Source organism: Stigmatopora nigra, chromosome 2 (genome assembly GCF_051989575.1).
Source record: "Stigmatopora nigra isolate UIUO_SnigA chromosome 2, RoL_Snig_1.1, whole genome shotgun sequence".
NCBI classification, from domain to species: domain Eukaryota; kingdom Metazoa; phylum Chordata; class Actinopteri; order Syngnathiformes; family Syngnathidae; genus Stigmatopora; species Stigmatopora nigra.
Genome location: NC_135509.1, coordinates 4,675,727 through 4,700,056, shown reverse-complemented (window position 1 = coordinate 4,700,056; position 24,330 = coordinate 4,675,727). Strand labels below are relative to the sequence as shown.

General features: G+C 36.0%; 3 protein-coding genes and 1 long non-coding RNA gene across 12 annotated transcripts; 1 reads left to right on the top strand and 3 right to left on the bottom strand.

Moving 5' to 3' along the window:
- Positions 1-251: 251 nt before the first annotated feature.
- On the bottom strand, positions 252-8,501 carry LOC144184302 (uncharacterized). Of its 5 annotated transcripts, none has more exons than XM_077710397.1 (5): positions 8,043-8,330; positions 4,549-4,651; positions 1,594-3,640; positions 475-552; positions 252-385 (listed from the first exon to the last, which is right to left on the bottom strand). In XM_077710397.1, the coding sequence occupies exons 3-5, from the start codon at positions 1,801-1,803 to the stop codon at positions 341-343; spliced, it is 333 nt and encodes a 110-aa protein (XP_077566523.1). In that variant the 5' UTR covers positions 1,804-3,640; positions 4,549-4,651; positions 8,043-8,330; the 3' UTR covers positions 252-340. The 5 variants fall into 5 exon arrangements, with proteins under 5 accessions (XP_077566523.1, XP_077566524.1, XP_077566526.1 ...); XM_077710398.1 differs by having other exon boundaries at positions 1,594-1,907; XM_077710400.1 differs by having other exon boundaries at positions 252-379; positions 1,594-4,651; positions 8,043-8,501.
- On the top strand, positions 7,396-11,133 carry LOC144184358 (uncharacterized). Of its 4 annotated transcripts, XR_013324779.1 has the most exons (7): positions 7,396-8,436; positions 8,556-8,648; positions 9,943-10,024; positions 10,106-10,167; positions 10,573-10,668; positions 10,744-10,889; positions 10,966-11,133. It is a non-coding gene; the product is annotated as an uncharacterized LOC144184358 (long non-coding RNA). The 4 variants fall into 4 exon arrangements; XR_013324778.1 differs by lacking the exon at positions 10,106-10,167 and having other exon boundaries at positions 7,399-8,436; XR_013324781.1 differs by lacking the exon at positions 10,106-10,167 and having other exon boundaries at positions 7,515-8,436; positions 9,943-10,005.
- A 1,032-nt stretch (positions 11,134-12,165) lies between these two features.
- Positions 12,166-13,759, bottom strand: LOC144183570 (uncharacterized). Of its 2 annotated transcripts, none has more exons than XM_077710340.1 (3): positions 13,511-13,759; positions 12,389-12,466; positions 12,166-12,299 (listed from the first exon to the last, which is right to left on the bottom strand). In XM_077710340.1, exons 1-3 carry the CDS (start codon positions 13,718-13,720, stop codon positions 12,255-12,257), a joined length of 333 nt encoding a protein of 110 aa, XP_077566466.1. In that variant the 5' UTR covers positions 13,721-13,759; the 3' UTR covers positions 12,166-12,254. The 2 variants fall into 2 exon arrangements, with proteins under 2 accessions (XP_077566466.1, XP_077566467.1); XM_077710341.1 differs by having other exon boundaries at positions 12,166-12,293.
- A 1,648-nt stretch (positions 13,760-15,407) lies between these two features.
- Positions 15,408-21,111, bottom strand: LOC144193324 (breast cancer metastasis-suppressor 1-like protein-A). Its single transcript, XM_077712151.1, has 10 exons — positions 20,849-21,111; positions 20,598-20,688; positions 20,291-20,418; positions 19,756-19,835; positions 19,529-19,625; positions 18,766-18,855; positions 18,623-18,687; positions 18,506-18,545; positions 18,280-18,400; positions 15,408-16,900 (listed from the first exon to the last, which is right to left on the bottom strand). Exons 1-10 carry the CDS (start codon positions 20,982-20,984, stop codon positions 16,783-16,785), a joined length of 966 nt encoding a protein of 321 aa, XP_077568277.1. The 5' UTR covers positions 20,985-21,111; the 3' UTR covers positions 15,408-16,782.
- Positions 21,112-24,330: the final 3,219 nt, after the last annotated feature.

Below are 24,330 nucleotides of genomic sequence, written 5' to 3'. Positions count from 1 at the left end.
TAGAGAAATAATATATTTAGGATTTAATTTTTTTTTTTAAACCAAGGGGAGTAAACACTTGGAAGAAAGAATAAACACTAGTCTTGTACTTGGGAAATTGACTTAGGAAAAATCTACTTTAACAAATGAAGTTTGTAATCTTTAATAAGATCCTTGTGGACTTTACCTATATAAGAAGTCCACAACACCAACTGATGTTCAGTGAAACCTCACCATAAAGATCAGATATCACATCATGGAGTTCCACAAGATTATAATATTTAAAGCTTTTATTTAGTTTGGATGAAGACTTGGATACTTTGCAATAAACAAATACGTTAACCTTTGAGAAGCCTGCCAGTCATCTCTGAAGTGCAGACAAGTCACAAGTGACATGGACCTGGACCTGATGTGTACAAAGAAGAAAACAAAACTTAATATAGAGAATTAAGATTCACCAAAAAGGCTTAATGTTTTCTTTTGAATTAATTTTACCTTGATCTGGCCCAATCTCCTCTCCTTTAACCTCGAGGGCGTGTGTTCTGGACACTCTGGAAGAGTTGCATCCGGATGCTAAAAAGAGAGAACTTGATTTAAGCAAACTAGTTGGGAGTTGCAAAACTATTATTGCAAAATGGAGAAATCTTACAACAAACTTAATATACAATCAAGATAATGAATGAAAATAAGTTAGTGACTGCTACGTGCTATTCTTTTCCATTTTCAGACAAGGCGATTAAATATACACAGTAGTGTTAACAGTTAGGAGAAAGTTGACAACTATTTTTTTATCAATACATTTTTAGTGTGAAATCAGAACAATTACAAATTGGAAATGGGTGTTTAGAACTTGTGGTGAAATCTATCTTTACATCCAACATTAGTTGTACCACTGGATGTAATTTAGGAGAGAGCATCTACCCATCATACTAACTATACTAATGTTGATAAAGCTGACAAAAAAACTCAGTAATATACGATCAAGCTAATAAATGAAAATAATTTAGTGCGCAGTGTTGTGCTTTTCTTTTCCCTTTATCAGAGAAAGGTGATTAAGTATACACAGTAGCAATAACAGCTAGAAGAAAGTAGACGCAACTATTTTTGCATCAATAATGTTTAGAGTGAAATCAGAACAATTAAAATTTGTGGCGTTTAGTACAGATAAGGCGATTAAATATACACAGTAGCGATAACAGTTATAAGACAGTTGACATAAGTATTTTGCATCAATAATTTTAAGTGTGAAATCTGTTTACATACAACACAAGTCGTGCCACTGGATGTCATCTAACCATCAAACTAACTATACTTACGTTGACATCTCGACTTTGTTTGATTAGATTAAAAGTATTTCTACACGACGGAATAATGGACAGAAAACGGACAATACGATTAAAGCCAAATGAAAAGTGTCGTCGTGTCACTAATGCTAAAATAGCTAGTCAGATGCGGCACACATCTGGAGAGGAAAAGGACCTCAAACTTCAATTGTCGACGGTGTGTTGAAGCTGGCATTAAAGTAACAGATTAACCGGAGTTTTGGGCTCAATCGATTACTAATAAATCTCACGATGGCGTGATAAAATGCCCGTAAAACGCAAGAAAACTTACCTCGTTCGGATGCATGTGTCTCGACCGCCGGAAGAGAAATGGCTTCCTGAAAGAATGAGGTACCGCGCATGTGCCAAATTTAAACACCTGGTTGCCTACGCACAATAGCTGTTCTTTTTTGTTGCAGCCAACAACTACTGCCCTCCTGTGGCGTGGCGTAATTTTGCAATTACCACGCTCATACAGTAAAGTGAGGATCTTGCTGCTCATCTATGGAATTCCCCTATACATCAATAAAAATACCAATAAAAAATACTTACATCTAAAACTCCCTGATAACCAAAGCTTTATCAGGATGATAAAATCCATTTTTCCTATGCAGGAAAGAAAAACAAGTTATCTGGTGGTGGTTTAGATATAATTTATTAAAAAAGAAACCCAACAATAACTCTGTGTTCTTTTTATTTTACAATGTCTCCTCATTGCTTTAATAATAACAATAATAACTTCCTTAGGAGTGCTGGTCACATATCTGTACAATATGATTCTATTTCTTTTCTCTTTAATCTGTACAATTTTGTGAAGTCATTTAAAAAGGCAGTCAGCAATTAAAGAAGCTGCTTCTTCTCTTGCTATTTTTTTCCTCTTAAATAGTTGCTCTAATAAAATATATTTCCCTCCCCACCCCAAGCTTTTCCCCAGGAAAAGGGATCAGGAACAGCAGGGTATTGGGCAAATATTCTCTACCGAAACCTCTCAAAATGAATGAAGCCCAACACCCTACCGACCTTTTTTTAAAATTCTTCTTCCCTATCCCACCCGGGCAATTTGGCACCGCGCACATAAACAAGACTCACGAGATAAACAACAAGCAAAGCTTTTTGTGAAGCCGATATGATGCATACTAATGAGAGAGAAAAAGTGTCACCTCAAAAAGAAGAAAAGGACCTTGGACATGTCCCCCCCTCTTTTTCCTCCTAACTGCAGCACCATGGGAAGTCTCGAGTTGGTGTAGTGGGTTGCCCACTCGCCTTGGCATAGAGAGAACATGAGTGCACTCCCCAGTGTCAGCGGTCGAGGGTCGGCCTTCGAGAACGCGACATAAAGTAGCCCCTTCCAACTGCCTTTGGCAATTCGGAATATAACCTTTCACTGAAAAGTATGACTAAGTGTTTAATATAAATTAAAAAGTTTTTTTTTTTCCTTCTTGTTCCATTTGTCAGACTACTTGGTCCAGTGATCAGCCAAAGAGCAACAGCGGGAATCAAACCCAGGTCTCCTAGACAGGAGTCCTGTGTTCTAACCTCTGCGCCAACCAAGTGACTAAACTTTTCTTTGTAATCATTTCAGTGTCTTGAGAAGAAGTCCACAGAAACAACTAAGTGAAAAAGTGTCACAACCGGGAATAGAACCCAGGTCCCCCACATGGGAGTCCTGTGTTCTAACTGCTACGCCAACAACAAGACATAAAGTGACAACAAGAAAGGTAGAAAACCAATATGCAACATTCAAGCAAATAAGTTATATAGTTTCCTGTAGGGATATTAAATTTTGTTTCAAGTAAAATGTTTACTTTGGCTCAATAGAGATTGGGGAAAAAAAACAACTGCTGGACAACATATTGATTGCGGTAGCACGCTACTGAGGAAAAAGCTATTTGAAATGATGAATTACTTGTTGATGATTGCATGGTCAAGCTCAAATGTTTTACTGGAAGAGAAAAATGAGAAGACTAATAGAATGCAAAATTACATGCTGTGCACATACTGACATGAGCCAATGAATTCTAGCAAAATAAAAGTAATACAAAACAGAAAAAGGACGGACAAAAAGATATACTGTACATTCAAATCCAAGTGAAACATCTATTAAAATAAAGAGGTATTAAAGACAAAAATCAACAGCAGATTGTGCAGTCAATTTGAGGATTTGTTTTTCAAAACATTAAATATGTTTGAAGATTAGAGATGCTAGATATGTGCACATTTTTTTAAACCCCACATTTATGTCCTCCATTATTTAAGGAAAGATTACACTAAAATTTGCTGGGTACATTCAGTATTACACGTATGTCCCGCATCGATTCTTTTTCATCACTGGCTTCAGCCTGAAATAGCAAAAGCGCTTGTTTTCAGAGTCACTGTAATGGACAGTAACCAAAAGACTTACAAGGTATGACATAACTTTATATATCGTCTCAAAAGTAAGCAAAATGTCACTAAAAAGCATACGCGGTCATGTTCACGTTTGTGAATGACTCAACATTGTTGTGACCCATCAAAGGAAAGTGTCAAGTGAAAGTACCCTGGGGGAGAATTACTCTCCATCTTTAGACATGCCTCATTTCCAATATTGCATGCATCCATTCCTCTACTTCTTACTTGTACTCCATACCCTTATGCCATCCAGGAAAAAAAAGTACAGTGTACAAGTGGGAGTCAAAATGCATCAGATTTTCCACTATGTTACCTAAGAAAATATTTAATAAAAAAGGGTTTTAAAATTACTTGCGCTTTCATAAATTACCCTTTTACGCAAAAATTTTAAAAAGAATATTTTAAAATATTTTTTTTTGTGTTGTGAAAGTTAATCTAAAACGTTTTTAGCACATCAGCTCCATGGTTCTCAAATCTAGGGTTCAATTCCAAGTCTGGGACTTTCTTTGGGGAGTTTGCCTGTTCTTCCCATGGCTCACATGGGTTTTCTATGGGTACTTTGGTTTCCTCACACAGCCCAAAAACATGCATGCTGGGATTGGTTCCAGCACCCCCCCCCTCCCACAACCCTTGTGAGGATAAGCAGTTTGAAAAATGACTGAATGAATATAGATAATTTTATGTATGGTGCAAGTGAGTAACCACAGACATATAGGAGGGAAAAGACTGATGATGAACTAGTTAAGAACAGTGAATATTCATCATCCCTATATGATAGTTTAAAAATAAAACACAAGAATAGTGAATTCCTCTGTGTATAGATTATATTAAAAGACAAAACACAAGATTTTCCAAATACCTGTGTGTGATGTTCTCTATCAGGATTCTGTCAACATGGCTCAGCTAATTAGGACTGTAGCCAAATGGCTGGGTGAGCTTTTCGTTCACACTCCACTGATTGTCTGCAGTAAACAAGGCAGGCAACAAAAAATAAAAGTACATGCACTCAATTAAAAATATAGTGTTTGTAGCTGTGTTTTGTACGACAGCAACTACACTCAACATTTTACTTTAAGTTATGTATATGTTCTAGTGTATGTAGATCTTACCTCATGGAAGTCAGTTAAAAATTCAAGTTTTTGGAACTAGTCATAACATTATAACACTGCTGTATATCAAGACCTGAGAGGGAGTATCAAAACATTATACTGATGTTCTAGTACAGCCAGTTGAGTCATCGAAAAAAATATTTCTGGTTTGTGACTTTTTAATTAGAGCATGAATGTCCCATAGATATGCATCCATCACACTCTAATTATTAGAGGACCATGCAAATGTTAAGCATTTTTGGTAATTCATTGCATTAGATGGGCCTGCTATTGTATAGATTAATTACACAGTGAAATATTTAAAGCCTATATTTTTAGTGATTCTGATGATTATAGCTTACAGATCCATTCATTAACTGTGCCACGTGTCCTCTTCATTGGTCACAAAACTATTGGAGCATATCCCAATTGACTATATAGGCAGAACGCAGAGTACACTGATCTGGTGCAAGCCAATCACAGGCCAGCAGATAAGCGGCTTATACTCGAGTGCGATTCCCAAAAAATATGGTATATCCTAATTACTGTGCCCTTTCTCAGCTGCCTTTCCTCCACCCACTAGAAACATTTCCTAACAGAAGTTTATATCACAATCAGATTGGGTAGCTGATTTTTACAATTTGCTACCATGCTATCCAAAGGCTTTCTATTCTATTGTTGCCGTGCGACCGTTTTGTCCATCTGTCACCATGTGCAAGCTGACGCAGCATCAGCACCAGGAAGCTAGGCATGGTGATTAGTTGTGTATGTTGCTGAAAAAAAGTGGGTGTTTCCTTATGTCTTGTTTTGGATGGATGAAAGAGAGCTAAATTTGTCCTAGAACAATTTATTGGGGATGGCTCGGTTATAGGAAAATGATATATGCATTCAAATGATGAAAGGAGTCAATGCTGTAATGTTTGACCTAGTGAACTGAAAAAAAAATGATGTACTTTCACCTCTTAATTGAATTCTTATGTTTTTCTCGTTCAGACTTGGCGATAAGCCACACTTATACAGGTAGAACATGTTGACATAAAGTACTCTTAGTGTATAGACATATGTATGTTCCTGTTGTAATATATATGACTAAACTCAATATTTATCTCGCATAACTTATGAATATGGGTTTTCAAACATAGCGCTACTGCCACTTTTGGGAACTGTAAATTATAAAACAGCAAGATTATGATTTAGCAAACTACATTTGTTCAATCACTGGGGTTTTGGGGAGAATGTCTTGTCATTTGTGGGGGATTCTAACTCAAAAAAACATCATTTTGGGAATCCGAATCAGTACAGTTGAAGCTGCAGGCAGTGTTTACAAGCTTATATTTAGCCATGGCACTGTGAGTATTGCAAATTCAACATGACAAACACAAACGTAAGTCATCCAGAGTTGCCATCACAAAGCTATTGATTTTAGGTCATACTTTATAATGTTGTGTTAAAAGCAATTAATAAATTGTACATTTATAGCCTGTCTAATCTCACTAATGGAGACTTCACTCCACAACTGTCAGACGCAGCTGACTAGTTGCGACTCTGGTGACCAAAATATTTCTTAAGCTGTCACTAAGGCAATGTCTTGTGGAGACCAACCCATCAGGAAGTTGCTAAGAAAAATAGTCATATCCTGAATACACTGAATATAGAACCTATGCATAGACAAAGGGATTTCATTATCGTGAAAAGTGACCAGTATTGAGCTATGGCAGAAAAATCTCACCAAAGAAATACTCATTTACAGACTCAGCATGAAATCTAGGTCAGTTTAACTGAATCATAACACAAAATAAAACACAACTCAACAACTATACACACATAAAAAGCCAAAGCCAAAACTGTTGTGTCAATATGTAACCAACATACATTTATGCAGGCAAAATTAAGTGCAATATAAACATTTACCACAGCACCCCAGACAATCCTTTCACCATAGCAGTCAGATTAGAAAATCACTTGTCTAGAGCCACGTGGTCACATATAGACATTTCTTTCATCTTTTGTGCTATTTCCCCTCATCCTTTTTGATGTTAACTTACAGACGCATGCATTTGCCGTTCTCTTACACAATCAGCATCAAAGGTACACACCCACGCATGCACAGGCCTGCAGCGCAGCACATTTCATGCATGCACCGAGAGAAACAACATATACGGGGTTTCCCTTGAAAATTCATGAAAAAAAGACACAGACGTGCAACTATAGATATATACCGCACACATATGAATAGAAATATAAGTAATTCAGCAGTCTGGGACACTTTCACGGTCTAATTAACACCACTGTTGCAGTAAACATCCCTATGACCATCAAGTTCCAGTTCATTAAGAATGAATAACGGTCATAGCTGGGCTTTCAGCATTCATCATGAACTAATTCGTCACAAGATGAAACCTCCCAGAACCATCAGGAATGTTCTAAGCTGATAGCATCAAACAAGAAAAGCCTTTCTCTATAGCAATGTTTGTTGGGGTGGGCACATTTTAGAGAGGTTTTCATGTCTGGACCACGTGCAAATGCAAGCGCATTTGCACATTGGCAACAAGCAGACTGAAGGAATGCTCTGGAGAGATGCTGCAGAGCGTATTAGAGGCAGGCAGTTTTGTTGCATGCTGTTTTTTGATAGCTTGATGGGGATTTTCCTTTCTCTTTTTTTCTCATACAGCAGCAGATGCAGACAAGGCCAGCAAGCTGTGATCAAGCTGTGCCTGCGTCCCTCTCTCTCACACGCGCTCTCATCAGCTGGAAGGCTTCAACAGCAGGGTGCCCCAGATTCAAAGACCACCTCCCTCCTCCCATCCTTTGGCAAATACCTGAAGCCACTTCAATGTGGACCCTTACTGACATCTAGTGGATTAATACGGCAATTCAAATCGCAAAGCAGTTATTTGTGATGAACATGGGATGCAATCTAAATACTTGTGCGAGGGTTCAAGCGCTCAAAAACACGCGATCAAATGTCATTTGGGAGTATCCAAGCCAGCTTTTGGAAGTAAACATGCATGCACAGGCAAGTCAGCAGAAATTGATTGAAATACCACAATTAAAAATACCAATTCTTGGAAGTAAACATGCAAGCAAACGCAAGGCAGTAGAAATTTATCAGTGTCGAACAGTAGTAGCTTCTCACTCTGGTAAATACAATTTATTATGGCTATTAGAAAAACATTCATTTATTCCCACAGACATTGGTGGGGAAAGAACATCAATATTATCTTGCAAAACTACAGAAAAAGCCTAATTTTGTAAGATGTGTTACCTCCCAATGCTGGCAAGCATTTTGTCCAAAAAATGATTAAGTGCTTCACCCAATTTCCTTGGATAAAACGTTTCAACACCTATGCCGAAGGCAGTTCGGAATATAACCTTTTACATACACACTCACTGACTAATGCACGTTATTATGAAAACAATTTCTATTTTGTGTTTGTCTATGTTTAATGGGCGTGGCCGAGGTTAGGGTTCAAATAGTCGATGTCATACGGCAAACTGGCGATTGAGACTGCACGGGCGTGCACTGCAGAGCTGCTCAGAGCTGACAATTTGACGAAGAATGGCTGACAAACTTCTCACAAGACGTTGCTGCACATGTTGTATGTCGTCGTTTGGGGATTTCGAAGCCCCAGTTCTCATCTTAAGAGTGATCGTTGACGGTAGCATGCTCCGTTAGCGTGATGCAGCCATGACGGCAAATTGTTTGCAAACAAATTGGCTGCATTGCGTTACCGATCGCTCTTTGTTTTAAAACTAATCATTCCTTTGTGTGTTTCAGTCCCTCAACGAGCACCACCGACTACTGGGAAACATCAAGAATGTGCCCGAAACGACCAGAAAGGATCAACTGGTCGACGCCATAACAAAGGGGGTGTTTTTTGAATAGTTCCGATTTTCTCCGTTTAATATTTAAACTTCAGCTTTCAGCATTCAAGGATTTGCGCCATTGGCTCGTTTTTCATCATGATACATTCAAATTTTGAATGAAATCACTAACTAACTTTGCGTTTTTTTAACAGCAAACATCTGTGGATGCGAAAGGAATTAACAGTAATCCCTCGATTATCGCGGTCAATGTGGACCGTGATAAATGGAAAAACTGCAAAGTAGGGTCAACCCAATTGAATTTAATTAAAAAAATACTATAGTGGCAAGTGGGGTAGCTTCTGCTTGAGTTTCAATGTGGCTTTTCACATTTTAAAAAAGTAATATGCCATGTAGTGGCACTAGGCACTTAAATAACTAATATAATTTTAGCCCCTTAACTTTCTTTAAGACCTCAGGGTTAATGTAGAAAAGACACGGCTGCTATAAAGGAAAAATTTAAAGTAGGGTCATCCCTATTGAATTAAATTTAAAAAACATACTATAGTGGCAAGTGAAGAGTAGCTTCTGCTTGAGTATCAATGTGGCTTTTCACATTTTTCTGAATTTAAAAAAGTAGTCTGCCATGCAGTGGCACTGAGCACTTAAATAAATTATATAATTTTAGCCCCTTAACTTTCTCAAAGACCTCTCGGCTAAACAGTAATCCCTTAATTATCATGGTTAATGTAGACCAGACATGTTGTGATAAAGGAAAAATTTAAAGTAGGTTTATGCATATTGAATTTAATTTTTAAAATACTATAGTGGCAAATAGAGAAGTAGCTTTTCACATTTTTCTGAATTTAAATAAATAATCTGCCATGTAGTGGAACCGCTAATATTTGATGGATTAAAACAATCATGTATTTTTACCCCATTAACTTTCTTAAAGACCTCAGGGCTTGGATCTTTTAACTTTTAGTTTTAAATGTGGTTTTGACGAAATATAAGTGAGGCATTTATTCAACCATAGTGCAGGGGTCATTTTTGACCCGTGTATGTATGGTAAAATAACTTTTTTTCTTGGTGTAAGAAGAGAAAAACAAGCATTTTAAGATAATTATTTTTTAAGAATGAATAGATTTGAAATGATTGCCTGAAAAACTTGAGGCAAAAGTATTTAGCCCCAAATGTTTTATTTTTTTTTTCAAAATAAAACATTTCCCCAATTCTGGTAAAACCTTCCTTGCGAATGTATTTTTAAAAAATGCATAGATTGATTCTGGTGTAACATCCAGCACTGATCTATGCATTTTTTCACTTAACTTTGTATATTGACCCTTTTTGTTTGTTTCCAGTATTCCACCCAAGTCAAGATGGGCTACACAACTCCCCCATTTCAGACATTCTTCCTGATTCTGGTAAAATCTCACTTGCAAGGTCTTGCCTTTTATTTTGAAAAAAATGTGTAGATTAATTCTGGTGTAACGTCCAGTGCTGATCTATGCATTTTTTTTCAAGATAAAAGGTAAGACCTTGCAAATGAGGTTTTACCTGAATTGGGAGAATTCCATCCAAGTCAGGTAAAACCTCACTTGCAAGGTCTTGCCTTTTATTTTGAAAAATGCAGAGATTGGTGTTGGTGTAATAGCCAGCACTGATCTATGCATTTTTCAAAATAAAAGTTCATACTTTGTCCTAAACTTGATGTATTGACCCCTTGTTTCCAGACAAAACCTTGTGAAAAGTTAAGTTCTTCCCTTTTATTTTGAAAAATGCATAGATTGGTCTAGTGCCAAGCTATGCATTTTTTCAAAATAAAAGACCTTGCAAATGTTTTTATATTTTCCCAAACATTTGCAAGGTCTTACCTTTTATTTTGAAAAATGCATAGATCGGTGTTGGTGTAATAGCCAGCACTGATCTATGCATTTTTCAAAATAAAAGTTGTCCTAAACTTGATATATTGACCCTCTCTTGTTTTACAGAATTCCACCATTGAACAGATAGGCTCAGATGCCTTAATTTTTTTCCTCTGCTTCGATGGTCAATGTGAACCTGTCTGACATTTTTCAAAATAAAAGGTAAGCCCTTCTCATTGGTTTTTGAACTAACTGTGTACTAACCCCCTTTTTCAATTTTCGAATCTTCTCCACCAGAGGGTGGAGAAGATTCGATTTTTTACGATGCTGGACCAACAACGGGAACCAATCTACAAACTTTTTCAAAATAAAAGCTGGAGCTTTTATTTCCTGGATTTCCTGCTGGTGACAGGAGGAACTACTTCAAGTTTTTCAAAATAAAGGTGAGCCCTTCTCATTGTTTTTTGAACTAACTGTGTACTAACCCCCCTTTTTCAATTTTCGAATCTTCTCCACCAGAGGGTGGAGAAGATTCGATTTTTTACGATGCTGGACCATCGACGGGAACCAATCTACAAACTTTTTCAAAATAAAAGCTGGAGCTTTTATTTCCTGTTTTTCCTGCTGGTGACTGGAGGAATTACTTCATTTTGCTGAAGTTTTTCAAAATAAAAGCTTTTAAATGTATGCATGTGTTTTGTCTTTAATAAAAAATGCAAGTCATAATCAATTTTAAAATATTTTATTTACAAGTAAACATAAAAAAAAACACTTAGGAAAAAAAAGAACAATAAACACTTAGAAAAAAAGAACAAAAAAAAGACAATAAACACTTAAAAAAAAAAATAAACACTTAGAAAAAAAAGAAAATAAACACTTAGAAAAAAAAAAGAACAAAAAAGGGCAATAAACACTTAGTAAAAAAAAAATGAAAAAGGAGGGGATAAACACTTAGTAAAAAAATTAAACAAAAAAATGGGGAATAAACACTTAGAATATTTTTTAAAAAAAAGCTGGGGGAATAAACACTTAGGCAAAAAAAGATGGTGAAATATATGCAGGAAAAAAGGCTGGGGGAATGAACAATAAAAATTAGAACAAAAAGGCTGGGAATATAAATTGAATATCCAAACTCCAGGGGTGCATATATTTTCTTTAAAAGATGGGGGCATAAATAATATTTTTTTAAAAAGTTGGAGCAATAAACATTTAGAACTTTTTTTTAAAAAGCTGGAGAAATAATATATTTAGGATTTTATTTTTTTTAATAGCTGAAGAAAAACCAAAAGAAAGAAAGTTTGAGCAGTTAACACTTAGAATATTTTTTTAAAAAGTTGGAGAAATAATATATTTAGGAATTAATTTTTTTAAAACCAAGGGGAATTTAACATTTTTTAATAGCTGAAGGAATAAACCATATTTTAAAAGAAAGTTGGAGTAGTTAACACTTAGAATATTTTTTTAAAAAGCTAGAGAAATAATATATTTAGGATTTAATTTTTTTTTTAAAACCAAGGGGAGTAAACACTTGGAAGAAAGAACAAAAACTAGTCTCGTACTTGGGAAATTGACTTAAGAAAAATCTACTTTAACAAATGAACTTTCTAATCTTTAATAATACCCTTGTGGACTTTACCTATATAAGAGGTCACAACACCAACTTTGTTCAGTGAAACCTCACCATAAAGATCAGATATCACATCATGGAGTTCCACAAGATTATAATATTTAAAGCTTTTATTTAGTTTGGATGAAGACTTGGATACTTTGCAATAAACAAATACGTTAACCTTTGAGAAGCCTGCCAGTCATCTCTGAAGTGCAGACAAGTCACAAGTGACATGGACCTGGACCTGATGTGTACAAAGAAGAAAACAAAACTTAATATAGAGAATTAAGATTCACCAAAAAGGCTTAATGTTTTCTTTTGAATTAATTTTACCTTGATCTGGCCCAATCTCCTCTCCTTTAACCTCGAGGGCGTGTGTTCTGGACACTCTGGAAGAGCTGCATCCGGATGCTAAAAAGAGAGAACTTGATTTAAGCAAACTAGTTGGGAGTTGCAAAACCATTATTGCAAAATGGAGAAATCTTACAACAAACTTAATAATATAAAATCAAGATAATGAATGAAAATAAGTTAGTGACTGCTACGTGCTATTCTTTTCCATTTTCAGAAAGGGCGATTAAATATACACAGTAGCAATAACAGTTAGAAGAAAGTTGACAACTATTTTTTTATCAATAATTTTAGTGTGAAATCAGAACAATTACAAATTGGAAATGGGTGTTTAGAACTTGTGGTGAAATCTATCTTTACATCCAACATTAGTTGTACCACTGGATGTAATTTAGGAGAGAGCATCTACCCATCATACTAACTATACTAATGTTGATAAAGCTGACAAAAAAAATCAGTAATATACGATCAAGCTAATGAAAATAATTTAGTGCGCAGTGTTGTGCTTTTCTTTTCCCTTTATCAGACAAGGTGATTAAATATACTCAGTAGCAATAACAGTTAGAAGAAAGTAGACGCAACTATTTTTGCATCAATAATGTTTAGAGTGAAATCAGAACAATTAAAATTTGTGGCGTTTAGTACAGATAAGGCGATTAAATATACACAGTAGTGATAACAGTTATAAGACAGTTGACAAGTATTTTGCATCAATAATTTTAAGTGTGAAATCTGTTTACATACAACACAAGTCGTGCCACTGGATGTCATCTAACCATCAAACTAACTATACTTACGTTGACATCTCGACTTTGTTTGATTAGATTAAAAGTATTTCTACACGACGGAATAATGGACAGAAAACGGACAATACGATTAAAGCCAAATGAAAAGTGTCGTCGTGTCACTAATGCTAAAATAGCTAGTCAGATGCGGCACACATCTGGAGAGGAAAAGGATCTCAAACTTCAATTGTCGACGGTGTGTTGAAGCTGGCATTAAAGTAACAGATTAACCGGCGTTTTTGGGCTCAATCGATTACTAATAAATCTCACGATGGCGTGATAAAACGCACTTATGCCCGTAAAACGCAAGAAAACTTACCTCGTTCGAATGCATGTGTCTCGACCGCCGGAAGAGAAATGGCTTCCTGAAAGAATGAGGTACCGCGCATGTGCCAAATTTAAACACCTGGTTGCCTACGCACAATAGCTGTTCTTTTTTGTTGCAGCCAACAACTACTGCCCTCCTGTGGCGTGGCGTAATTTTGCAATTACCACGCTCATACAGTAAAGTGAGGATCTTGCTGCTCATCTATGGAATTCCCCTATACATCAATAAAAATACCAATAAAAAATACTTACATCTAAAACTCCCTGATAACCAAAGCTTTATCAGGATGATAAAATCCATTTTTCCTATGCAGGAAAGAAAAACAAGTTATCTGGTGGTGGTTTAGATATAATTTATTAAAAAAGAAACCCAACAATAACTCTGTGTTCTTTTTATTTTACAATGTCTCCTCATTGCTTTAATAATAACAATAATAACTTCCTTAGGAGTGCTGGTCACATATCTGTACAATATGATTCTATTTCTTTTCTCTTTAATCTGTACAATTTTGTGAAGTCATTTAAAAAGGCAGTCAGCAATTAAAGAAGCTGCTTCTTCTCTTGCTATTTTTTTCCTCTTAAATAGTTGCTCTAATAAAATATATTTCCCTCCCCACCCCAAGCTTTTCCCCAGGAAAAGGGATCAGGAACAGCAGGGTATTGGGCAAATATTCTCTACCGAAACCTCTCAAAATGAATGAAGCCCAACACCCTACCGACCTTTTTTTAAAATTCTTCTTCCCTATCCCACCCGGGCAATTTGGCACCGCGCACATAAACAAGACTCACGAGATAAACAACAAGCAAAGCTTTTTGTGAAGCCGATATGATGCATACTAATGAGAGAGAAAAAGTGTCACCTCAAAAAGAAGAAAAGGACCTTGGACATGTCCCCCCCCCCCCCCCCTCTTTTTCCTCCTAACTGCAGCACCATGGGAAATCTCGAGTTGGTGTAGTGGGTTGCACACTTGCCTTGGCATAGAGAGAGCGTGAGTTCACTTCCCAGTGTCAACGGTCAACGAATAAACAAGCGGTCGAGGGTCGGCCGTAGGCCGACCCGAGAACGGGACATAAAGTAGCCCCTTCCAATTGTCTTCCGAACTGTCGAAGGCAGTTTCGGAATGTAACCTTTTACTGAAAAGTATGACTAAGTGTTTAATCTAAATTAAAAAGCTTTTTTTTCCCTTCTTGTTCCATTTGTCAGACTACTTGGTCCAGTGATCAGCCAAAGAGCGCCAGCGGGAATTGAACCCAGGTCTCCTAGACGGGAGTCCTGTGATCTAACCTCTGCGCCAACCAAGTGACCTGCCTTTCCTCCACCCACTAGAAACATCTCCTAACAGAAGCCAGCTTTTGGAAGTAAACATGCATGCACAGGCAAGTCAGCAGAAATTAATTGAAATACCACAATTAAAAATACCAATTCTTGGAAGTAAACATGCAAGCAAACGCAAGGCAGCAGAAATTAATTGAAATACCACAATTAAAAATACCAGTGTTGACTGTGCAATATGGAAATATGTCATGCATTAACTTTTTGAAGTACTTATACATTACAACTGCTTACTGTAATGGCAAAACGTGTGCACATTTATCAAAACCTGGAAGGGTAAAAGTAAAAAAATGAGTATATCATGCAGAAACTGCTCTCAGCCACAAGTCGTCCCAAAATTCAAGCCCCAGAAAACCTATTTAAAAAAATACTGCAAGCTACATTATTGTTGAATAAGTTGTCTAATTTTTGTACTCTTGGTGCTCCACAGGCCGTATCTATACTGCTCACAGCCACTTGGGGGCGTGTTTGTCCTATAAATGACTGATTTTTCGGCTTCTGAGATAAAAATCCATGACTAATTGTACTCAAATTCTTCTAGAAGAAAATCAAAATCTACTTTTGTGACATTTTAATCAATACAGAGGAGATTTTTATACAAGCAACGAAACATTTGACTGACAGATACTTTTTTTTTCTGATATAGGGTGATATATTCAATAGTCTCAGCCTATAAATCCCAATTAAATTCCTTAAGTGCTTAATTCTCCACATTAAGATTTTTTATGGCTTTATAGCATGGCAGGTACTGACCAACTAACTTTAATAATTTCTGTAAACAGTAAACAGCGAGGTGTCATAAGAAGGTTGCTGACAAAGAGTCAGATACGATAGCAACGAAACATTTAATCAGCTGCAAAACCATTGGATTACAGCACATTTTTATAACTACGATATAGAAAATCAATGCACAAAATAATCCACAATTCATAAAATATATAAACTAAAAAAGAAGGAAATGAATAGTTATACTTTGACGTATCTTTACCGGTTCGTTTGCTCCATTTGTGTTGCGAATACGATTAAAAACTGTAGTTAATACTAATGAGCCGTAATTGCAATGAATTGAAATAAAAATACATAAAACAATAAATACAAATTTGGAAGGGAAAAAACAGCTCAATGAATTTTGGGTAAACAACAATCATTATCTTTTTGTTGGTTTAGATATCTATCTTTGAAATAATTGTCTTTTTTTTATGTAGTCTAACCAGGACTTCGATTTTTAAACATAGTCACTCTCAGGCACAGTGTGGTAAACTCACAACAAAACTTTTTCTATTTACAGGGAACTGCCTGAAACCTGACTCTTACCATTTGCTGTGCTCAGTGTCATAAATCAGTGCTGCAAAAGCAAAATAAAGTCATAGATGAAACACATGCCTAACAATGCATGTTTAAGTTCATCACACTGCTTCTATCTTGACCAGTTTGTGTCCACAAACTCAGACATGCGAGCTTCATACAGATAGTACAAGCTTGAGTGCCATCATAGAGGGAGCATACACTTATTTGTGTTTACATAATACAGTCCTCTATGAGTACCACCACAGTCCACAATAAGGCTTGCTGTTTAGTAGTGGATATTGGTGTATATATATATTTTTAAAGCCAAGTCTTGTCTAACAAAGGCACGCAACTGAGCTCAAAGCATCAGTTCAAAACTGCTGCACTTCAGCTTCCTACGATTTTAGCAGTGTGTTACATTGATACCTTTTTTTGTAGAACTATTTGACTTTGTCCTTTCGAAATAGGCCTACATTTTCAGAGCTAATTGTATTTTTTAAATCTTTTTTAGATTTGTCTTGTTCAGGACAAATAAACTGACGAAGCGACATGAGGCATGATTGTATTGTATTCGAAGGACGTATGCTATAGCTTTAAAAAGGACCCATGTGGAAATTTCTGGACGGTTTTCTGCTGTTGTGATTTCATGAGTGTTTGATAGTGTATTTGCCTTTCTGCAGTTGGGAGATGTAGAGTTTGGACTTGGTTCCATCCAGACGTTTGAACCACACCTCATCATGGTTGATGGTAGTGATGATGGCACTGAGTGGAAGATACAATATAGCATTAGAGAAATACCATTTGATTGCTGCTGATATTTAGAGAGCTTTTTGTAGTTATGTTCTGTTATGAATATATCACGAATTACTTTCTTTTGAGGAATGACAGGACTGGCAAGGCCTGAAATCCTTGATAGATGTGGTGAAATGATACAACAGTGTGTGTAGTATGATCAAAATAAAAGACATGTGTGCTGAAATTACACAATTCTCATTCTGGACAAAACACTTGGTGGTGACAGGACAAGCTGTGACTGTTTCTAACACCCTCAGATGGGGTGCAGATGATATAAACACACATTAGTAGAAGAAAAGGCAGGAATCTTTCACTAGTGGGCATCATGATCAAAGTTAATGTAATGGAGTGACCAATATCCTTAATCCGATTAAGCCCTTGCAGGGTGTCAAAAAATATTTCTGAAGCCAAATCAAGAAATGGAAATAAATTGTGGAACATAAGGGATTTTGGAGTGGTATAACAGCCGGATGGTTGACTCCATGCCACTCTGGCTGTTATTTGAAAAGAATGTTGTTATGCAACAAAATATTAAGTTTAGTAATACAAAGGATTGGTGAGGCCTAGAAACAAATACTTTGTAAATAGTTTTGAATTTGTAAAGTCAAAATGAGACAGCTATTTTTTTAACACACCCCTTTCAACAAATTTCCCAATTGCACAGCCTTAAGAGTGTGTATATCATAAATGATGAGTCTTGTTGATTTTCTGAGAATCTACTGCAGCTACTGGTAAACGTGTTTGTGGTGTAGCTATAAAAACAACAAACTGATATGTGGATTAATCTGGTTAGTGAAATTTGACTGTTATTATATTCACAGTATTTTGCCCTAATTTGGCTATGGCCCCTTTTCGGTGCTGGGACGTTTGGTCGCCGATCTATTGGTCGCCGATCTATTGGTCGCCGGTCTTTTGGTCCCTTTTGGTCGCCAGTCAAATATTGACAGAGAATTTACTGCTGAAACCAGCTCTCAAAATTATATTCATCATTTATATCTAAGAGAGAGTTTAATATCTAAGTATTGTTTAATATCTAAGTACTGTTTAATATCTAAGTACTGTTTAATATCCAAGTACTGTTTAATATCTAAGTACTGTTTAATATCTAAGTACTGTTTAATATCTAAGTACTGATTAATATCTAAGTACTGTTTAATATCTAAGTACTGTTTAATATCTAAGTACTGTTTAATATCTAACTACTGTTTAATATCTAACTACTGTTTAATATCTAAGTACTGTTTAATATCTAAGTACATTTGACCGGCGACCAAAAGACGAGCGACAAAACGTCCAGTCACGCCCCTTTTCAGACAAAGAAAGAATGAATCATTTTACACACAAACCTTGTGGGGAATTCATCTTTGCGGTTGATACAAATGGTCTGGCCCCTGCAGTACCACTGGTTGTCATAGAAAAGTTTTCCATCTTCAGAATGTGCTACATGGTGGTGTCGCTCTGTTTTGGCTGAGGGAGTTTGGAAAGGATAGAGGTCAAGAAAAAATGAATACCGATAACATTTGGCTTAAACCTATATAAGTAAAAGGCAATATTGTCTACTGCAATCCTTACCATCAGCCTTGCCCCGATGCGGCCCAAGTGACGCCATAGCCTGAAAAGATAAAAGGGAGTATATTACATTTTGGGATAATTGCTTTCGACTCAATGAGACACTTTTCAAAATAATACCTTTCTTATTGCAGTCCAGTCTTCTAGAATGTCCAGATCTTGGAGCATGTAAACAATATATGGTCGTGGAGGAGATGTTAAAGAAATGTACATGGCAACAAACAAGTTGCGGCTGTGACTTGTTAGATGATAGAAAAGGATATCTGAAACGACAACAGGCTTCTTCTTTTTGATGGGGCAGAACGTGTCTTTCTTCTTATTTTTCCGGGAATGCAATCCATCATTCCACAACTCTGAAAAACCAAACAGAACAGATTATAGAAAGGATGCTACTTTACACAAAGTTACCTATATCAAACTTTTCTATGATAATCTAGAATAAGGGTGGATTAAAATACCTGAATATTCAGTTTTTATAGATCTAAAACAATGTTTATTTTAGCTTTTTTAAAATATATTTTTAGATTTTGATTTTTAAACTAAAAACTGAAAAAAAATGATTAAAAAAAGTCCAATTATTGATTTAAAAGGGGGAAAATCAGGAAATGTAATATACTCTTCATTTTAATTTGATCCTAAAACAGAAAGTCTGCACTCATGATTTACTTTCCCGGGCCACACAAAATGACGTGGTGGCCAGATTTGGCCCCCGGGCCGCTACTTTGACACCTGTGATCTAGAAAAAATGTCAACACATATTCAATATTTGACTGACACTCACTTTTTTTCCTTTTTCTATCCTAACTTAGATTTTTTTTTAAAATCTGTATTACACTGCAAAGGGTAAACGATTTACTTAATTTATTAACCAAGCAATGAGTGGCTGGAGTCTTTAGTTGAACTAAAATCAAATTGGTTTCATCCTTTCAAGGCAGTTTGCAAGCTTACACAATCTTGAAGTTCCGGGCCCCTTTCATAAAGTAAAAGTTGGAAACCTTTAGTGTACCTTTTGGAAGGACAAATTACCTGAAGTGATGTCAATACTGTGCCTATCTTCCTCCAACCGTCTTATCTTTTCCTCAAGCTCACTCTGCACAGTGTCGAACAGTAGTAGCTTCTCACTCTGGTAAATACAATGGTTATTATGGCTATTAGAAAAACATTCATTTATTCCCACAGACATTGGTGGGGAAAGAACATCAATCTTCTATTGCAAAACTACAGAAAAAGCCTCATTTTGTAAGATGTGTTACCTCCCAATGCTGGCAAGCAGCCTGGATTTCACAGTTGTACTTGTTTTTTACAGACTCCAAGCACAAATCTTTGTAGATGCCTTTAAAAAAAAGAAGAAAAAAAGAAGAAAAGAACAAACAAACATCAGATACATGTTTATCAATGAGATTACGATACTAAAACTAATGTGCAGTGTGACATTTTTGGTATTTTTCCAGCTGAGAAAAGGACGTGGGACATTAAGTACGACAAAACCATTGATTTATATACTATGAGGAAGTTTTATTCATCTGTCACCCTTTAAGATTTTACCACCCTATTCGATATCTTTTAAAATGCTAAATCATTATTTAGTTAGTCTTCTTTTGATTTTTGGAGGGTTTATTTTTAACAACAAGTAATAATCTATTATTTGAGTATTTTATAATATGATACACTACTGCTATCTAGCTTCTAAAACATAAAACATTCCTGATGTTCCAAATGTTTGATTAAAAAAAATGGAAAATGATAATGACTAATTAATATGATAAACTACTGTTATCAAGTGCATACCTGCAACTTTGGTTCTAATCTGCATGTTCTCCTGCAGGTTGGCCAAAGGTTCCAAATATTCTTGAGCACAACCTGCCATCACTTCTTGCAGTTTGACATCCACTTGACTGAGACGCTCCTTATACAATCTGCACAATATTAAAAAGAAATGCACCATAACATATGAAAATCTGCAAAAAATACCCATGGGATGTTAAAGCACAGGACAGAAGTTGAAGCCAACAGTCCCAAAATGTTGTGCACAGTGTAATCATGACAGAAAATAATGCAGGAATAAACGATTTAGACATAGTGACAGTAAACTTACAGCTCTTTTAAGTCTGTAAACTGTTTCTCCAGGGTGGTCATCTCATCCAAGCACTCCATCCTCCTCCTCTCACAGTCTTCATCATCCATCTCTATACACACACAAGTCATAGCTCGTTTGGCTTGGGAAATCAGTCCCACTAAATGTATTAATTCATCCTTTGTGGTAACAGATTAAAAAATCCAAGTATGTCATCTTGATTCAATTATTGACAAAACATTATGAGGTGATTTGAGGCCTTTTTTGCCTACCCGAGCTGTCTCCATCTTCAGACACCGACGTGCTAACCGTGTCCTCCTCGTCTGTGCTGCTACCGTCTTGTTCTGGAAGATCCACCTCCATTTCTTCGTGGTTACTTTCTTTTTTGTCTCGGGAGTGAACCAGCATCACGAATTATAAACGAAGTGCCGTGATGGATCTTCTTGTTACTTTTAACACCGGTGGGCGGTGTTGCTGTAGCTCATACAGCTAACCGGTTTGCAAGACCGCTGGAAGACAGCTGGGAATGCAAACATGGCCCCTTTCAACCAATCAAAACATGTTTTACTCAGACTGTCCAATCAAACGTTCGTGCGCGGAACTTGTGGCAACCATGGACATTTTGGGACTTGTAGTTTTATTGACTAGAAAGTTGACTTCTCTTATTTCTTTGAAAAAAAAAACACACACACACAAAACATTTTCTTTTCTTTTATAAATGGCCCAATTTCATATTTATTTTTTATCATATATATTAGAATAGAACAGACCAATTTCAAGAGAATTTGAATATTTTCCATGGCCCAACCGGTCCTCTGCAATCAGCCAGTATTCTAACCATCACTAAAATATGCAATGTAATATAAGTAACTTTTAATTAATGAGCACTAAATAAACATACACGACCCAGTAACAAGTAGTACTTGTGAGGATAAGCGGTTCAGAAAACGAATGAATGAACAAATGAATGAATCAACACACAAATGCAACTTTCATTTTTTTTTAAATGGTGCAAGGGTGCATTCAATACAAGAAAATAACACGACGTCATGAACAAACAGAGAAATCAGGTTAATCAGGAGGGCCCATATTTGGAAAAAAAATGTTTCATGTTAAGATTTCATCTTTCAAAGTAATTTACAATAAATGATGAGTCGTATTGGAATGTAGATTTTTTCCCTTTGAGTTTCGTCAAATCCCGGGGCCATTACTGTCCAAACTTGTCAATGAACTTTCATCCTCTTCCTACATGATGTAATTAGTATACCTGGATGGAGGTGAGAGGTGATGGAACAATTGTACAATGTCTTAAAGTGATTGACAGTTGAAATGACTAACAAAATAAAACTAGGATAATTCCTTACTTTAATGGAGGAGTGAGTTGGGTTTTTGATGGAAAAAAGTTTTTTTTCATGAAGCAAAATGTGTACTTAACTGAAAATATATTAAAGTTGTTAACTGATGATGGGAGTCACCCATGAGGTAATCAACAATTAGAAACAACACTTGTTTATGCAATATAAATACAATAAACAATGAAAGTAATATTTTTGTAATGGCAAAGAAACTTAATTATTGTTTGTGGTTTGTTACACAACCAAACTATTTCAATATTATGTGCCAATATGATCCATTTTGCTGCAACTATGTGTTTCAGGAAACTTTGCTGTCTAATCTGTGTAGCGTGACAGTATGCAAGCAAAATGTCTAAGCTTTCTCAATCGTGAATTTATCTCAAGCAGATGAAGTGATATGAACATGCATTGGCCCTTTAAGCAAATATGTAAATGATAGGTAAGGAATGAAGAATGTATGAAATGTGAGCAGACAGGCAGTAAAGTGGAATGTTTGTCAATGAATAAAAACTGTCTAAGAAGACAGGTTTGTCTAACAATCCTTAGTTAGGACATTGGAAAACTTGAATTAAAGAAATTATTGCATAAGTAAACAATTAATCATTATAATGAATAGTGATTTCAATATTCAATTAAATGTTATTGTTTTCATTTAAATCTAAATCCCCACAATATTTACCTAGTTCAATATTTGAATGTATGAGTTCAATTCCTACTCAGTGACAATAAGATTGAGTGAGAATGGTTGTCTATATTGCACTTTTTAATTCAAGTGTGGCAAAACATAAACAACAAAACTCATAAAGTGAGATAGAAGTTATTAAGACTTATTAATCCAAAGGTTCCATGATGTCAACATAAGTCATGCTATCATGTCTGAATGGATAGTGATACCCAGGCAAGTGGAGATTTCGTGACAAACAGAACGGAATGTAACCTATTTCACTTGATACTTATCCAATAACATGAGTCTCCATGGCAACTAGCTGTAATCATTGCAAAAGAACATGCATGCAATGTCTTAATACTTCTCCAAATTTCCTAAATAACAGCAATTGGAAATCCCTACATTTACAAGTGTAATATCACAGAACACGAGCTGGTATTCCCATTGTCGTTTGATTACGTTTGTTACAGGAAATCAATTTAGAGCAATAAAAAAAAAAAAGGAACAACTTGTCCTGCGTTTTTGTAATTTTTTTTTTTTATTATAACACTTAGCACTGGAATTCAATGCCAAAGGTGGAGATTGCGTGTGTTTGTATGAGTGGCATTTCCCTAATGTGACTCACGCTCAGACATGTAACACCCTATTGGGTGTGTTTGTGTGCTGTATGTTTGTTGTGTGCCATTATCTATTGTAGGTACAAATGTTACCTTGGATACCACTGTTGTGTAATTATAGGTAAATCCCTGGGAATTTTAAAGCACTTCAGACTGCAAAACCGACTCCCATACATTTAGTTGCTTGTATATTGTGCATTTATTGCATCCATTTTAGGAACAACGACAAAAATTCACGACAAAAACCCACCTCAATTGATGCAAAATGTGAAAATACTCTTAATGCAAAGCAACAAGCTGCCGTGTGATATTTCCAAAGACAGGCAAGTCCCAAAAATCTACTACTTGTGGCCATATGTAGTCAAGTGTTGGTTTCACAAGAGTCACACTGTACAAACATGAGAATTTTCTCTATTTCGCACAAGCAATATGCAGGTTTTTTTAATTAAAAAATGTAGAAGTGCTATATTGTTAACGACATTCGAAACTAAAAGGCATAATTTAAGTAAAAATATAAAAGAATATTAGTCCTTATTAAAAACTAATCGAATTGTTGATTCCTGATGCACTGAAGATTTTACATGAATAAAAATTTCAACATCAGTATTGACATTTTGAGTCATGTGGACTTGCTTTTGCATGTAGGCATTACTTGGTAGTTTAAAAAAAAAAAAAAACTAAAGTTATTTTGAACAACTGATTTAAATTCAATATTAGTATTTGATATTTTTTCCCAAAACACCTGATGTTGTTAAGGTTCTCTCACCTGACTTCGGTTGGGTCAGGCATGGGCGCGATTGGGCCTTTGTCTCTCTGTGTGCCCTACGGCTAATGGGGTGTCGTCTTTTTCGCTTGAAGTCAACTGGGATAGGCTTCAGCAGCCCCCGCAAATGTTACAAAGATGTGCAGTCGGGAAGATGAATGAATGGTATTCAATAATGTCATCTTACTATGGTACTGTAGAATGTAGATCAAGGGTGTCAGACTCGGATTGGTTCAAGATGGCGAGATTTGGCTCCTGGGACGCCACTTTGACACCTATGCAGTATGAAAAATACAACAATATTCATTATTATGGTTATTCCAAGACCACAACATTTTTTTATCAAGTCACT

What these genes read in the sequence shown, in the direction of transcription:
- LOC144184302 (XM_077710396.1), bottom strand. Translation starts at nt 1,803, where the DNA reads ATGAGCAGCAAGATCCTCACTTTACTGTATGAGCGTGGTAATTGCAAA. An exon ending in GACACATGCATCCGAACGAG is followed by an intron (nt 553 to 1,593) that starts GTAAGTTTTCTT and finishes CTCTCTTTTTAG; the next exon opens with CATCCGGATGCAACTCTTCC. An exon ending in GGAGATTGGGCCAGATCAAG is followed by an intron (nt 386 to 474) that starts GTAAAATTAATT and finishes TGTACACATCAG; the next exon opens with GTCCAGGTCCATGTCACTTG.
- LOC144183570 (XM_077710340.1), bottom strand. Translation starts at nt 13,720, where the DNA reads ATGAGCAGCAAGATCCTCACTTTACTGTATGAGCGTGGTAATTGCAAA. An exon ending in GACACATGCATTCGAACGAG is followed by an intron (nt 12,467 to 13,510) that starts GTAAGTTTTCTT and finishes CTCTCTTTTTAG; the next exon opens with CATCCGGATGCAGCTCTTCC. An exon ending in GGAGATTGGGCCAGATCAAG is followed by an intron (nt 12,300 to 12,388) that starts GTAAAATTAATT and finishes TGTACACATCAG; the next exon opens with GTCCAGGTCCATGTCACTTG.
- LOC144193324 (XM_077712151.1), bottom strand. Translation starts at nt 20,984, where the DNA reads ATGCTGGTTCACTCCCGAGACAAAAAAGAAAGTAACCACGAAGAAATG. An exon ending in TGAAGATGGAGACAGCTCGG is followed by an intron (nt 20,689 to 20,848) that starts GTAGGCAAAAAA and finishes GTGTGTGTATAG; the next exon opens with AGATGGATGATGAAGACTGT. An exon ending in GAAGCCTGTTGTCGTTTCAG is followed by an intron (nt 18,688 to 18,765) that starts ATATCCTTTTCT and finishes CATCTCCTCCAC; the next exon opens with GACCATATATTGTTTACATG.